Here is a 16,555-nt window from a genome sequence, read left to right on the forward strand (position 1 = left end):
TGAAAATGTTATATGCCTTAGGCAACTCCTTTAACAAAATGAACAGCACATCTGCAACCTCTTCAGAACTCAAGACCTGCTGAGCTACCAACATTTTAAAAGTACTGTCTAGATTTTTCTCAACTTTATTGTTCCATCTCCTTGAAGTTCCTTCTCCTTACAATCAAGTGGTGTGTAGATTTCACGAAACAAATAAAGTGAAATAATGAATAAATAAATAAAACAGCAAAAACATAACAAGACATACTAAGCTACCCGATCCTTGCCAGGACAAACAGAGAAAAGAGAACACTATTATACTTTTGCCCTGTGATTGTCTCCTCAAAGCATTTCAACAAAGGGTGCTTGCAAACCAAAAGTTTAGCTAGTTCAAGGATGGAGATCACCTGTTGCTCTCCAGCATCGGGAGAGCCACAGGTCCCGTCCCCCCACTGCTGTTCTGGTGACAGTTTAACCCCATGTCATGTGGCCATTAGCACAACCAGACCCCGCCAAATAGCAGCGCTAAACATAAGGTCAGTGCCTCTGGCTGTAAGGTTGGTGGTTCGAGCCCACTCAGGGACGGCTGCGGGCAGGATGCCTGCTTTGCAAGGGGGTTGGACTAGATGACCCTTGGGATCACTTCCCACTCTACGATTCCCCTCCTCCCACCAGGGAAAACCAAACAAACTGTGCCCGTCCTTCTTGCTACTCTGGAGATGATGCTACTCATCTAGAGATGATGGATGGCGGCTAACAGATTGAGGTTGAATCCTGACAAGACAGAAGTACTGTTTTGGGGGGACAGGAGACAGGCGGGTGTAGAGGACTCCCTGGTCCTGAATGGGGTAACTGTGCTCCTGAAGGACCAGGTGCGCAGCCTGGAAGTCATTCTAGACTCACAGCTGTCCATGGAGGCGCAGGTCAATTCTGTGTCCAGGGCAGCTGTCTACCAACTCCACCTGGTACGCAGGCTAAGACCCTACCTGCCCACAGACTGTCTCGCCAGAGTGGTGCATGCTCTAGTTATCTCTCGCATGGACTACTGTAATGCACTCTATGTGGGACTACCTTTGAAGGTGACCCAGAAACTACAACTAATCCAGAATGCGGCAGCTAGACTGGTGACTGGGAGCGGCCGCCGAGACCATATAACACCGGTCTTGAAAGACCTACACTGGCTCCCAGTACATTTCCGAGCACAATTCAAAGTGCTGGTGCTGACATTTAAAGCCCTAAACAGCCTCGGTCCAATATACCTGAAGGAGCGTCTCCACCCCCATCATTCTGCCTGGACACTGAGGTCCAGCGCCGAGGGCCTTCTGGCGGTTCCCTCGCTGAGAGAAGCCAAGTTACAGGGAACCAGGCAGGGGGCCTTCTCGGTAGTGGCACCCGCCCTGTGGAACGCCCTCCCACCAGATGTCAAAGAGAAAAATAATTACCAAACTTTTAGAAGACATCTGAAGGCAGTCCTGTTTAGGGAAGCTTTTAATGTTTAATGGGTTATTGTATTTTAGTGTTTTGTTGGAAGCTGCCCAGAGTGGCTGGGGAAACCCTGCCAGATGGGCGGGGTATAAATATTATTATTATTATTACTACTCGAGTTTGACCGACTTCCCCCCACGGTATTACCTCCCCCCGAGCTGCCCTCAACAGGAAAGCGCGCGCACCCTCAACAAAGCATATTTAACCCCTCACATCCCTCAGCAGCCCTCCCCCATCCCTATTAAAGGCAGCCCCCTCCATCAGGGCTTCCTTGACGACTCCCCCCCCCCAACGCCGCCCTGACGTCAATACGTCGTCGGCCTGACACCCGCAGCTCCCCTCACGACGGCCACCGGCCGAGTTCCCTCACCCATCTTGGCGGCCGGTTGGGGAGGGGGCGGGGGAAGCGCCTCTGGGGATGTGGGCGCCGTCAGCCGGTCGCCCCCCGCCGCCCGCTCTTCTTTCGCTCCGTCTTTCCCCTCCGCGCCGCTTCCTTCCTTTTCCTCCCCTCACAGCAGCCGCCTCCGCCTCCGCCTCCGCCGCCTCATTCCAAGGCTTGGGCCTCAGGTGCCCACTTCGGCCAAGTTCTTCCGAAGGCCGCGGGCGGACGGGCGGACGGGCAGGCAAGGCAGCGGCTCCTCCTCCTCCTCCCGCGCCCGCCTTCCGTCGGTCTGTTCGACTCCTTCCTTCGGCGACGCAAAGACTCCCCTCTCGGCGCGGAGGTTCTGAGGCAAAGCCTCGTAACCGCTCGCGCATGCGCGCTGCCTTGGCTTGAAACACACGCGCGCGCACTCACAAAACCGCCCACCCCCGAAACGGTTTTTCTTCCCTCAGAGAAGGCAGGAAGCGCGCGTGCGCATTGGCGGAGTAAGGCGGAGCCTCTGCCGCAACTGTCAATTGTAACGAGAGAAGCGGGTAATAGGAGGAAGATCTCGGCCAATCAGGCTATTTCCTTCGCGCCCCACCCACCTCCTCTTTCACCCTCCCAAACGCACGTGGGCAGTCTGGTCCCAAGTCTCGAAAGGGGCATTTATCCTCGGGAACAACTACAAGATCAGCCTAGCCAGGATTTTTGTTGGGGGTGGGGAGGGCAGGACTTGGTTGGAGGGAACAGGGCTTTTGTTGGGGTAGGGCAGAACCGATGTGATTGGTCAGTTAGTTAAGTACTTATATCGTTTTACTTGATCTAGGGGGGCAGGTGCAGCTCCCGTCACCACCAATAAAATTCAGTGAGGCCTCCACACCCTATACAAATGCAACCAGTTTGTTAAGTTTGGTTTGTGAGTTGTTTTGGGTTGCCTTGGGCAAGACCCAGCCACTAACAAATTATTATTATTAATCTATTTGGTAGAACTAGTTACCTTGCAATCCTAACCACGCCAACTCAGCGTCAGCCCTATTGAATTCAGTACGGCTTATTCCTAAATATGCAAACTCCTTTTATACATTTATTCAAAAGCATTTAGCTTTTATAAGACTCTTGTAGAACAGGTTGTTATTTTAAGATCCAGCAGTTAACTGATAGCATTTATGGAATGTTTTCATGTTACCAACTTTGTCATGTTTTCAGTGACAGCAAAGCCTTTATTCTCCGGATCATTTGCTCATCCTCATGCTGGAAGCTGGTGGATATTGCATGTGTGTCTTTTTTATTATTTTTATTATTATTATTATTACCATTTTTTACTCTGCTTTTGTATTGTTTTAATGAACTTCCCATTGCATATTGTGTCTTTGCCTTTTAAGGTACTTTAAATTGCTGTAGGACTCCTTTTGGGTGTGCAAGAGATGTAATACTGTATACTACCTGAATGATAATAAACTTACTAGTACCTTTCTGGTGTGTTTTAAAAAGTTTTTAACAATGCCAAAGAGACCTTGTTTTCTAACCTCACACAAACATATTTATCCAATGATCCTGCTCCTTTCTACATCAGCATTTCAAGTTGACGGAAAGTTCAGAATGGCTTCTACTGGGGGGTCACACCATAAACAACCCTTAGAAGCCTCTTTCTTGTTTGGCAATGTGTCGTTGCAAGACAGGAACAGAAAATGCAGTTCCTGCACATTAGCATTCATTTCCAAGGCTAGATTTTTTTTCCAAAATAAAAGCTTCTGGCCAGTTTCATTTATAGACTAGTATGATGGATTATTTTATAAGTGGCACACTTTCATATTTCTGGAACCATGGAAAAATACATCTTTAAGACTGTTCTCTTGTTAAGTGAATGTTTAACAAGATAAAAAGAACTGTCTGGGTTTTATTCATGCCTTCCCCCTTACATCACCATGCATTTTAGAAATGTTCCATTTTATTAAAACGTAAGAAAGGCAGAATACACACAAAAACTAGGAATGGAACAAACAAAAGTATACAGAGAAAGGAAGATCAGTATATTTAAAATTCCAGCATTCTACTTCAAACCTTTTAAAAAACTGTCTTAAATTTTTACAGTGTTTAATATAATTCCAGAAAGCAGGTGTTCAAAGATCAAGATAAGTCCATCTCATTATAATTTCTCCATAAAAATCAACTGGGAATATTGCAACAAGTTAACTATTGTCTGCCACATAAGGTAAGATTAAGTCTAGTTCAGTAACAACTTTCCCCAATAACATTGGGTAAGAATATATATATGTAACACTCTATAGAGTGGGGTGGGAGAAAGAAAATAACACAAGTAGAGTCAGTGCTATTGCTTATTTGAAAAGAACAAAAAAAAGCAAAAATGAGTCTGGAACTTTATACAGTCATGCTACAAAGTTGACATCTTTCGGAAATTACACTGGGGAGTACAGTACATAAGCTAACATCTTACCGTTTAGTATTGATTAGTAAAAAAATTCAGCTCATATTCATATTCTGTACACTAAAAACATCTTTGTTCCTTTCAAAAAACAGATACCACGAGTTCATACTCCATCACATAACCAATAACCCAGCCCCTCCCAGCTAGTGAATTACAGAACTGTTTCTTTACTGAGCACATCCTTAAGTCTCCCATGTGCCCATGTTTGAAGTGCCTTAGGACCAGTGCCATGCAGCCCATGGTCAAGTGCCTTTAACCAGTACTGTCCAACTCCTATTAACAGATTAAAATTAACATTTGGATTTAATCTAGTCCCTTGATTTCCATGGGACTAAAAAAAAACTACTACCACAAGAATCTACTTTCTATGTACTAGCTAGTTAAGTTGGCTGAGGGAGGGAAGAGGAGAAAAGATGAGAAAGTCAGGCAGTTAATTCTCTCTCATACTTCATGTTCGTCTTCGGGCAAGAACAACCAGTACTGTTGAAACAAAGACATTTATACACCAGTTACCACATTTCCCCACTAATGTACTCAAGTACTATAAAACAAATAACCAATAGGTTTGTCACATTTCATTATGTACATCACTGGTGGTTAACATCTGAAAGTCTTCTCAACACACTTCCCCTCCTCCAGTGCCTCATGTAACTGTGGAAAAATGGTTTGATACACCATTTGGGGGCTCCCCTCTGAATTCTGCAGGAGCCAGCTTGGCCAGCCTACAAGAGCTTCTGAGAAGGGGGTGGAAACAATCACAAATACATTCTTTTTTAATGTGTCAGAGAAGACCTACCATAAGCCTCAGTGTGCCTAGATATGGGAATAAGAGGCAACATCCCACCATAGCTATGTAAAAGAGAAGCTTGTGTATTTCATAATGAATTACACATGTCTGGTCATAGTAATGTTCCAAGAAAAACAATGCCATCCCATATTAACATCATATACAAGTTAAAGCTTCACTCCAGAAAGTTTCTGCAAGAGCCAGCTGTATCCTGTCACTGCTCCTGAAACATCACGTTTTCCACACTACCTTAAGAAGGATTTTTGCATTTTTCTGGATAGTGCTAGGATAAAAGCTGCTCTTAGAAGGTGGGAAGCAACCGTACTCTTAGGAAAATGCTTGTTGCCTCTTGGAGTCGAGTAAGATCACCTGTGGCTGAAGTCCTTACATTTTTGTGAGGGGCAGGCAACACACACAGTGCAAAGCTAGGAACTGTACTTATCCAACTAGATGCTATGTTGGCATCAACACTGTATACAGTTTTATTTTAGAGGCCTTTGTCATACAGAGGAGAGAGAAACAAATCTAATAACCAGTGGTTCACAAAGTTAAAGCTTCGCTTCAGGAAAGTTTTGCAAGAGCCAGCTAGACTTTGTGACTGCTCCTGCTCCCTTATAGTTGAAGAACATTTTAAATAGTAATAGACTTTTAGTTGCAGAAACCTTACAAGATTCGGCACTAGTATCAAGAGAAATTTGACTTGCCATGGGCGGGGGAAGGGGTAGAGAAGATATGTGTGAAAAATTACTTAACAGAAAGTTAACTTCACATCCCATTACTATAACTCTGAACAGTTTTTAGGCATCTGCAGCAGCAACATATTATTTCTGCTAGAGTGTCATTCTGCCAGTTGGTGTCATTACTCATTCAATACAAATACTCAACACAAATGGCTGACATATATACATAACTTTAATTGAAAGTAATAATAAATTCCCAGAGGGTCTGAAAGGCTCAGCATATCCCTGCATTTAAGTCACAGGGTGGGGGTGGGGGTGGGGAAAGAGGGAGACGACAGCAACATTTACCCATCAATGCCAGTTCTGAGTCTTCCTAGAATAGCCAGTGGCACTTTCTAGATGGAGTTTTGTTCTTAAAAATTTATAGGAGAGCAAAGACCACCATCCAGTTCCATTTTTTTCCTCAGTGCCCAACTGTTTTTACACTCTCAAGATTTCCAGGCAGTTGTTGTAACAGATTGCTATCCAGTCCGGCTGAGTTGATGCCCACTGTACATTGTTGATTTCGCCTTCTGCTGTGTAGGCCAAGATTGGATCCTCAATGGCACGAGGCATTTGCTGGATATCCCAGATAAGTGCTTGATGGTCATCCGCTGACAAAGATGAAATGTAGAATCAGAGGTAAAAGAAACCACCTTTCGCACAAATATTCAGTGGTCCATGTACTCGTGAATGAAATGGACACAAAACCACATAAACAAAAGTTTAAAGAGTATAATTTGACTTTTATCTATTATTGGGTTTTGACTCCTGACAAGTTTTACATATATCATAGTTTCTCAAATGTGGGCCATCTGTTACCTTAAAAATTGTGTTACTTAATTATTGTAATGGACAGTAAGACTGAACTGCTAAGGGAAAGTAATCAAAAAGGGTTTTTTTTTTAAATCCAAAAATTCTTACACCTTTCCTTATGGAAATGTTTCAAAACCTAGAAATTTGCTAATCTTTTTGCTGCATAAGGATTTATATTCATTAGTAGATTCAGAGCAAGAAGAGTCATATACGCCACTCCTTCCATATTTGAAAACATTTGCAACATATGGCTGGTACCCAATATGTTTTTTTTAAAAAAAAATTAAATGAAAGCAAGTGAATTAACTTTCTTCATAATATTTTTTTCCTACCACTTACATTTTAGGGTTGCTTTAAAGCTCCCATAGCTTGAGGTAAGCCTGAGTATAATGGACTTTACTTTTCACAAAAATTATTCATAAAAAGTAGCCGTAACGGTCAAGACAAAGTATACTAACAAGATACTCCGAATTAGAGAAGAGTACAAATGGGTGAACAGAGAAATAATAATAGTTAAACCAGCTATAGTAAACAAAGCAGTTTACTACTATTTTAAGTTCATACACATACTTTGAAGGGAACTTGAAACACCCATATGAAAAGAAGGGGTGACAAGAATCATTCATCCTTACCAGCTGTGCAGATATGACAAGAAGAGTGTGGTGCCCAAGCAATGCCATTGACACATGCTCTGTGGTTGTTCAGTCTGGCAACAGGTGTACAAGGAACTCTGACATCTAAAATCACCACCTTAGTGGAGAAAACAAATACAAAGAATAGTGAAGTTTATACTACCTCTGATGAAGCCACAAAGACTTTTATAAATGGTATTTCATTACCTACTATACTATCTTCAGAGCACAATACATATACGCTGTACCCCTATCTTGTCAAGTAAGTATACAATTTTCATTGCAAACGAATACAGTGTTTTTATACTCCTCTAATAGTGAAACATCTATCTATCTATCAGTAGTGCCTGATGAGCCACGTGTTACAAAGGGGAACTGAGATCAATCAGCATTTTATGTATTATGTCCAGTTCACATATTATAAATTTTAAAAAATTGAGAAACTAACACAAAAGCTATTTCCAATACAGACTCGTTTCTGAAGTACCTAATCAGGATACCTTAATTTAGCTAAGTCAGCCTGTCCACCCCACAAAAGAATTGTGTGGCCAAGAACAGGATATCTCATATTGACATGTCAAGATGGGGATCATTACTTCTTCTAGACTCAAGTCGTTCATGGTAGCTACCAGCACCTCAGTATGGCTTCTATCTCCTTTTTAACATAAGGACACGTGCCTGACTGCTTTCCTCCATGCTACTGTGTGCCAAGGCTGCAAGGAATCCCAGAAACAAAAATGCCCCATGGCTTTATACAGGTATCCAGAAAAAATGCCAATCAAGACCAAGAGTCTAAGTAGTGTTGAATGTCAATACCATCCAGGTGCAATTCCAAGAAGTGTACTGGCCACCCTCACAGAACACTGGCTCACCTCCATGCCATCCATTGCCATTGTTGCAAGATAATTTGGGTCCTGTTTATTCCAACAAAGGCGAAGCAAAGGATGGTGTTGAGGATCCTCATATATAATTGTACTATGTTCCAGGTGCCGCAGATCAAACATTCTCACTGAGCCATCAGCACCAACAGAAGCAAACATGTCTCTCCCACCTCCTGCACGGCTGAATGCAATATCATAGACCTGCTCATAGACCAAAGACAGAGAAAAATGACAAAATACAATGATATTGCCTCCAATACCAAGATTTTTGCTTCACACCGAACAAAGTTTTATCATGCAAACCCAGATGTACAGCAGCCATGTCATAGTAATCCCTAAAAGTAGATAAAAAAAGGGGTTGAGCACACAATCAGAAGCTAGGTCACTGCCACCTCTCTTCCCGTGAAAGTGAGCTTTGTCTACTTCTTTTGCAAAATACTTAATTCTGTTGTATACATCCCCCTGAACCGCTGAATTACTTTGAGGGGAAAATATTAATTTGGTTCTGGAGAACTAACAGCATACACACAGACACAAATACACTCACTTGTCAGGTAAGCCATTATTCCCATTTTATAGACTGGAACAAATTTTTACTAATTGCACAAGTCTGAAATCCCACAATGGAGAAACAAAGGGAAAAAGTGCACCATCACCTCTTTATCATGGGCAATCAACTGGGTCTTGACATGGCCTGACACCAAATTCACTCTTCCCAAGACCTGGCCAGTCTCCAAACCCCAGATAGTGCAAGTTGTGTCAATACTAGAGGTACCTGGGGTGGGGAGGAAAAACACCAATGTTAATAACTCTCCTTTGGTGCAATGAATAAACAACAATACACAACATCTTATGCTATTCATAATGCTTGACCTAAAAGATGACTCGCCTTCTTCATTCTCCTTTTATACATAAAGCAAACGAACTGGATGTGCTTGATATAGTTAATATATTCCCTTTTAAGATACAGGTTTAATCTTCAGTTATTTTTCAAGTGTTAATTAGTTTTCTTGGTTTCAACGAATATTTCAATGGGGGAAAAGAGGGGGGGAAATGCCCCATCATTGTGCCAGCTCTCTGACTGGTACAGTAAAGTGGCCTGGATTGGGCTCACTGCTGTTACGTGCCAGCAGCAGGGCCAGCTTGAGATCCAGTGTTACCTGTGCGTAGACCCCACCCAGGGAGTTCCCTGTAGTGGAAATACTGCCAATGATAGCTTCTACCAGCCATTTTGACAATGGCATATTGGAGCACTCCTTTGCAATGGTGTTCCTTTGCTAATAGAGGCTGCGGGTGCTGGAAAGGGTTGGGCCAGTGGGATGGGGGAGACACACAACCACTTGCCCCAAATCCCTTCCAGTACAGTGAATTGAGGGTTTTGATTGCTCTGCGCAACTCTTTATGTAACTGGGAAGTGCATTTATTAAAGTTCCTAATTATACTGCCCAATAACTGAAATTCCCTGTGTGGCTTACTATAAAGGTTAAGCCCATAAAACAGTACAATATGAATAAAATCACCAAGGGTTAACAGCTGTGTAAAAGATCCAAAGAATGCTAGAACACTTTCTAAAAATTCTGGGAGAATAATTTTTTAAGGGTCTTCGCCTGGTGGTGAAGAGACCATTGAACAGGTACTAAGCGAGGCTCTCTGGACAGGGCATTCGACAACTGGAGCAAAACCACTGAAAAGGCTCTTTAGGGAAGTATGGGATAGTCATTAAATACAAGGTAGGCCAACACAGAAGCTTGTCTCTTGGACAACATAGTTCATCTATGACGCTGTACTGTTTTTAACACTTGATTGGGAGCCGCCCAGAGTGGCTGGGGAAACTCAGCCAGATGGGCGGGGTATAAATAATAAATTATTATTATTATTATTATTATTATTATTATTATTATTATTATTATTATCATCATCATCTAGAAAACCTAACACGTGAATGCTTCTAGTCTTTTGGTTTATAAATGTACCATTAAAAGTGTAAGTGGGACGCGGGTGGCGCTGTGGGTAAAACCTCAGCGCCTAGGACTTGCCAATCGCATGGTCAGCGGTTTAAATCCCTGTGGCAGGGTGCGCTCCCGTCGTTCGGTCCCAGCGCCTGCCAACGTAGCAGTTCAAAAGCACCCCCAGGTGCAAGTAGATAAATGGGGACCGCTTACTAGCGGGAAGGTAAATGGTGTTTCCGTGTGCTGCTCTGGTGCCGGTTCACCGGAACAGCTTCGTCACGCTGGCCACGTGACCTGGAAGTGTCTGCAGACAGCGCTGGCTCCCGGCCTCTAGAGTGAGATGAACGCACAACCCTAGAGTCTGTCAAGACTGGCCTGTACGGGCAGGGGTACCTTTACCTTTACCTTTATTAAAAGTGTTAGATTGACAGCTTAGATCATCTGCACAATAGCAAAGACAATTCCTGGCCAATTCAACTAATATTAAAACTTACCTGATGTAGACATTAACTCGACAACAGCCTTTCAAAAACTTTGGCATATACCATCATCCTAATCTTTGTTAGATTAAAAACACTTATATCAGGAAGGAATGCTTCTGTGGAAACCTTTATTTACCTTCAAGGCCCATATAAAAATGAGCTTCCTGAAAAGGAGATCCACCAACAGCCATTACCCAAACTAAATTCTGTCTGGCAATGCTATCCATTTTATTACCAAAGCTCTGCCAAATTAAGCATTTCAGTCTTACCCAGCAGATAAGGATCCACTTCATTCCAGTCAAAGGATGTCAATGGAGCACAGAAATCAGAATTCTTGTTGTTGTTCAGCAAACACTCTAGCCTGGTCTCTGTTTCACCCACCTGCACAAAAATTACAAATATTGGTCATCATTCCAAATCTTCATAGTATTTCACTGCAGCAAAAGTGCAAGAGAAGAGACAGTGCAGCTATTCATTGTGATTTAAATAGGTTATGCATTATGTTCAAATCATGGATTCTATTATTTTTGTTAAGACACGTGTAAATCAAATTAGGTTTGACTAAGACCTACTTCTTGGCTACAGAACATTAAACCTAAAAGGGAAGCCTAGTTACTGTTTTGTTCTGAACTACAGTCAGCTCCCATTCCTTCTCAGTGTGATAAATACCATGGCTATATGCGGAAATTTTCATTGTTGGCACAATTTATAACTCATGCAACACACTGGCAACGCAAGATCATATGGCATTGTTTTAAAATTCTATATCTCATAAAACATGGCAAACAGAACAAGAACAATGTCAAACGTCATGTTTTCAAGGTCAAGGAAACCAAGAGATGTGTTATCATGATTGCCAGATTATAATTAAGTCAGCAGGAATAGAGGTTCCTTCCAACTCTGTAACTGTGTGATATGGAGCTTTATTTTTCATTTTCATTTTCCATACACAAGGAGTGGGAAGACTTTAAGCTTGTGGAATCTACTCTGGGTGTTGTTGCTTTTAGTAACAGCAAAGTTCACCAATGACAGGTAGGTGAAAAATTGTAGCCGGGGGCAGATATAAATTTAGAATTAAGCAATAGTCTGTCTTCAAGCATATTCCCATGAATTTGTTTGTAGTACCAGAAATGAGCTCAGTCTTTTCACATAAAATACTACAATAAGGTTTCCCTTCTCAGTTTTCTTAATTCCAGCAGTCTAATTTAGGTCTGGGGTAGGATAGGGCAAAGTGAAGAGAGAAAGCCTCATGGGTTTTGCTATTTTTAAAACAACTGAGTCAGACACTTTTGCCAATCTACAGCAAATCACCCAGCAATTTACCACTAGATCCCAATTTATTTTCTGCCCATTGACATAACACATTAGAGTAGACTGCAGCTCCAGTTGTAGAACACTGAATTTAGAAGTTGTTAATAAACATTTACAAATAGAAAAGCAGACCAAGTACTATGTTTGTCTACTACTTATAGCAGCTGGTCAGACTACTCACACAACATTCTCAGGGCCCACTGGTTATCCTAGCCCCAAGAAAACACCTTCTAAAAACAAGTCAACTTACTCTCCAGACACGCAAGTAGTCACCACTTGTTGCCAAAAGGTCTGGATATACCCCTTTGGTATCTGGGATCCACATGAGCTTGGTAGTAGGATATGGGTGATCAAAGGTATTCCGGCAAATGAACTCAGAGCTTTCCTCATCCAACCCAACAAGTTGGACCTATAAGCAAAAATATTTCAAGCAAGTTATCAACCAAACTATAACATTAAGCTCAGGGTAGAGAACTGATGGCCTCTAGAAGTTATTAGACTACAAGTCTCATCAGCTCCAGCCTGCATGGTCAAGGATGATGCAGAGTTGCAGTTCAGCAATATCTGGAGGGCCACAGATGCCCAACCCTTCATACTCTGCTACAATACCTCAAGAACCACCTCGCCCTGTATGAACCTACAGGGAACCTACGGTCATCATCTGAGGCCCTTCTTTGTGTGCCCCCTCCATGAGAGGCCAAAAGGATGGAAACATGAGAAAGGGCCTTTTCTGCAGTGGCTCCCCGCTTGTGGAATGCTCGTGGGGACACTCACCTGGCATATTCATTACCTATCTTTAGGTGTCAGACGAAAGCTTTCCTCTATAAGCAGACCTTTCGCCTTTAACTGTAAGAAGGGGGTGGCATGTTTTAAACATATTAATTCCCCCCTTGGTTTTAATGTATCTCTGTGGAAAGGGTTGTTGCTGTTTTTTTGGTCTGGTTTTTATTTGGGGGGGGGGGTGTAAGTTGCTTTGAGTTGCCTTGGGCAAAATAAAGCCCGCCCCCATTTCAATAAACAGCAATAATTCGGGAGTGTCCATGCCTGCTTTGGGTTTTTTCTCCCAGAGGGCAAAAGTAAAATAGCCAACTACAGTGGTACCTCTGGATGCGAACAGGATCTGTTCCGGAGCCCAGTTCACATCCTGAAGCGAACGCAATCCGCGCCTGTGTGTGTCGTGATTCACCACTTGCGCGCATGCACGTGACATCATTTTGAGCGTCTGTGCATGTACGAGCAGCGAAACCCAGAAGTAATTTGTTCCGTTACTTCTGAGTCGCCGCGGAGCGTAACCCAAAAACGCTCAACCCAAAGGTACTTCAACCCGAGGTATGACTGTATTGAGATGCAGGTGGCCTAGCCTATTCTCTTCCCCGCCCCCAAATCCACCCACCTCCCCAAATGGTCCCTACACCAAGCCTTTCACAGTGGGTTAGAGTGCGATGCTGATGATGACACCAAGGTCTCAAAGCCTTTCACAGCTGGTTAGTGTGTGCACCAAGGCCGCAGGTTTGATCCCCCCATGGGGCAGCTGCAAATTGCTGCAATGCAGGGAGTGGGACTAGATGACCCTCACAGGGTCCCTTTCCAACTCTCCTATGAATTATATCTATGAACCTTGGAGTCCCTCGATGCTGCTGGGCTGCAACTTTCACCCTCTTTAGCCAGCATGGCCAGTTGTCAGGGATGTGGTGGGGGGTGGGTGGGACTGTAGCTCAAGAATACAGACCCCTGGAACAGGCATAGGCAAACTTGGCCCTCCAGCTGTTTTGAGACTACAATTCCCATCATCCCTGACCACTGGTCCTGTTAGCTAGGGATGATGGGAGTTGTAGTCCCAAAAACATCTGGAGCGCCGAGTTTGCCTATGCCTATTCTAGGGTTCTGTGCTCTTGAGCTACAGTTTTGAGACTACAATTCCCATCATCCCTGACCACTGGTCCTTTTAGCTAGGGATGATGGGAGTTGTAGTCTCAAAAACATCGGGAGGGCCGAGTTTGCCCTAGAAGAACAGAGTCGGAAGGGACCCTGAGGCCCAACTCCAATAACTTCGGGGACCCCAAGGCGGCCCTATACTTTCCTCTGCAGGTGAAGCAGAAGGCGCGCAGGTGCTGCTCCGTCCCGCAACACCTTCGGGGGACAACCAAACCCCCTCATGAGTTACCTCAGCCGGCGCCTGGCAACGGAGAGCGCGGCTAAGCCTGCGAGGGAGGCCCGGCGCCCCTCGAGGGGGTGCGGGCAACTGCCCCAGGCGGCTCTTAGCCTCTTCGCAAGCCTGCGGCGGAGCAGGGAAAGGCCGCCAGGGTCCGAATGAGGCGCGAAGGCCCGAGGCGGCCCCGAACCCCCGGCCACCCCCGGGCTGACGAGGCCTCTTCGGACCCCGCTCACCCGCCCACCTTGTTGTTGTATTCCTCCACGAAGCTGCCGAGCGCCAGCCTGAAGCGCTTGTCGGGCCTGACGCTCCAGTTCATGGCGTAGACGGTCCATGGCGCCTCGTACTTGTAGATCTCCTTGCGCTTCCCGTGCAGCGACATGGCGGGCGAGGCTCGCTCCGTCAGCCCCTCACGGCAACCAGCGACCTCCCCCCGCCGACCGTCGTTCTTCACCTCACACAAACGACTACGGCGAAGCCGCCCCCACCCCGCTCCTCCATCGGGGGTCGATTCAAACTCCGGGCTCTCGTTGGCTGCCCGCCACGCCACTCCGCCGGCTGCCCGCTCCTCATTGGCTTTCCGTAAGCGTCTGCTCGCTCAAACACCCTCCTCCCTTCCAAGCCCCGCGGCCCAATAAGATTTCTTTCCCCGCCCCGTACTGGCCACGATGAAAGATGGCCATTAGCGAGGAGAGGTGTCGCTCTTTTCCTAAGCCCGCCTCTCCGGCAAAAATTTCAGCCTGTGCGAGGGGACGGTTTAGCAGCAGCCAGATCGGGAGGAAAGCAGTAGACGTGGGAAATGTAGAGTCGCATCTCGGGTGTCTGGAATGGGAGCTTGCGGGTTCTTTCGGCGTCGTTTTTGTTTCCCCAGCTGCCCATATGAAGAAACGGAGGAAATGTAGAATCTAGGGGTTTTGTAAACCTGTGATTGAGCAGGAGCCTATCCGGCAAAAACAAAAAGTAGCCTCAAAGGTGGAAGTTCAGTGCTGTCTCTAAGTAATGCCTCGTTTCTTGTGGAAAATTGATTTTTATTTGAGAATTCTCTTGGTTTTTAAATATCTTTTTTTTAAAAAAGTGCTTTGCATATGTAAATACGAATGCAGCTCATTGTCCGCATACTGCAGTTTAGGCGGCTGTGGCTGAGAAAAGAGTCTTAACAATAGCACTGCAATGTTGCAACAGCCCTTGTCCCCACATTGCAAACTGAGGCTAGGAGTGATTTATGACAGCACTGAAATGCGGCCCACTATTAATTTTGCAAGTTAGAAGTAGGATCTGGGGCTGAGAAGTATAGTTCAGTAGTATTATTTAGTCTCTTGGTTGATTTTTTTCTTTTTAATGTGAAATGCTGTTTAGGATAAGGTTACCAGATATTTTAAAATTAATCCAGGGACACTTTTCAACTTCAGTGGATTTTGTATGGGGACTGATTTGTAAATCCAGGGACTGTCCCCGGGAAATGGGGACATCTGATAACCTTAGTTTAGGAAGAGTATTGAATAGCTGATTGCAGCCTTTACCTTGCAGGGAGATTTCTCTCCATCTGCTTTCCCACCTATGGGATCTCTGCTTTCCACTTCTGAAAGAAATAGCTGTGAATCCATAAAAATGGTCCATCTGGAAAATGTTAATCACCCCCTTTCCCAGCACTACTGCTATAAAACTTATAGCCCTTCCCTCCACTCAGATACTGTACCCCACCTCCAAACATGTTTTATCATGTTGTTTTATTGTGTTTTTAATATCCTATTGGGAGCTGCCCAGAGTGGCTGGGGAAACCCAGCCAGATGGGCGGGGTATACATTATAAACTATTATTAATATCATCATCATCACACAGCCATAGTTTGAGCCTTAATGGTTAACAGTGCTTTAAAATCCTGCAGAAAAAATTATAAAGCTTTCTGTTATAAACACCATTTCTGTTATAAACACCATTGACATCCTTTGACTGGAATGAAGTGGATCCTGATCTGCTGGGTAAGACTGAAATGCTTAATTTGGCAGAGCTTTGGTAGTAAAATGGATGACATTGCCAGACAGAATTTAGTTTGGGTAATGGCTGTTGGTGGATCTCTTTTTCAGGAAGCTCGTTTTTATATGGGCCTTGAAGGTAAATAAAGGTTTCCACAGAAGCATTCCTTCCTGATATTCACAATAAAAGTAAAACCACAGTGGTACCTCGGTTTTTGAACGTCTCCATTGATGAACATTTTGGTTTTCGAATGCCGTAAATGCTTCGGTTTTCGAACATGCCCCAGAAGTCGAACATGCCACACAGCTTCTGTATTGAGTTTTCCGTATTCAGTTTTTGGTTTTTGAACATTTCAGAACTTGGAACGGTCTTCCGGAATGGATTATATTTGAAAACCAAGGTAGCACTATATTTAAATTGTCTGAATCAAAGCCCACCACTTGCAGAAGCATCATGCTCCACTAACGAGGGCTTTTAATGGTTGTGTTCTTCAGCATGTCACTGATGCAATAACAGCGCATCAGTGGTGGATTTATACTGGAGCACAACAAAAATGAGACAAAACCACCACCCTGGGA

General features: G+C 44.2%; 2 protein-coding genes across 2 annotated transcripts in view; both read right to left on the reverse strand.

The window, feature by feature from the left end:
• Positions 1-2,328, reverse strand: part of MAP3K3 (mitogen-activated protein kinase kinase kinase 3) — a 37,528-nt gene extending 35,200 nt beyond the window's left edge. Inside the window, exon 1 of the mRNA XM_083582915.1 lies at positions 1,835-2,328. Within this exon, the coding sequence (XP_083439041.1) occupies positions 1,835-1,838 (4 nt within the window). The 5' untranslated portion in view covers positions 1,839-2,328. The remainder of the gene's footprint in view (positions 1-1,834) is intronic.
• Positions 2,329-3,758: 1,430 nt separating this feature from the next.
• DCAF7 (DDB1 and CUL4 associated factor 7) lies at positions 3,759-14,609 on the reverse strand. Its single transcript, XM_083583453.1, has 7 exons — positions 14,248-14,609; positions 12,102-12,260; positions 10,810-10,921; positions 8,766-8,884; positions 8,101-8,310; positions 7,229-7,346; positions 3,759-6,394 (listed from the first exon to the last, which is right to left on the reverse strand). The coding sequence occupies exons 1-7, from the start codon at positions 14,383-14,385 to the stop codon at positions 6,222-6,224; spliced, it is 1,029 nt and encodes a 342-aa protein (XP_083439579.1). The 5' UTR covers positions 14,386-14,609; the 3' UTR covers positions 3,759-6,221.
• Between the last annotated feature and the right edge of the window lie 1,946 nt (positions 14,610-16,555).

Source organism: Podarcis filfolensis, assembly GCF_964270895.1.
Source record: "Podarcis filfolensis genome assembly, chromosome: 13".
Lineage (NCBI taxonomy): Eukaryota > Metazoa > Chordata > Lepidosauria > Squamata > Lacertidae > Podarcis > Podarcis filfolensis.

Coding starts and splice junctions, on each gene's coding strand:
- DCAF7 (XM_083583453.1), bottom strand. CDS start 14,385: ATGTCGCTGCACGGGAAGCGCAAGGAGATCTACAAGTACGAGGCGCCA. Junction 8,885..10,809: donor AGTGGATCCTTATCTGCTGG/GTAAGACTGAAA, acceptor TCCCCACCCCAG/GTACCTCTAGTATTGACACA. Junction 8,311..8,765: donor TGATTGCCCATGATAAAGAG/GTGATGGTGCAC, acceptor GTCTATGAGCAG/GTCTATGATATTGCATTCAG.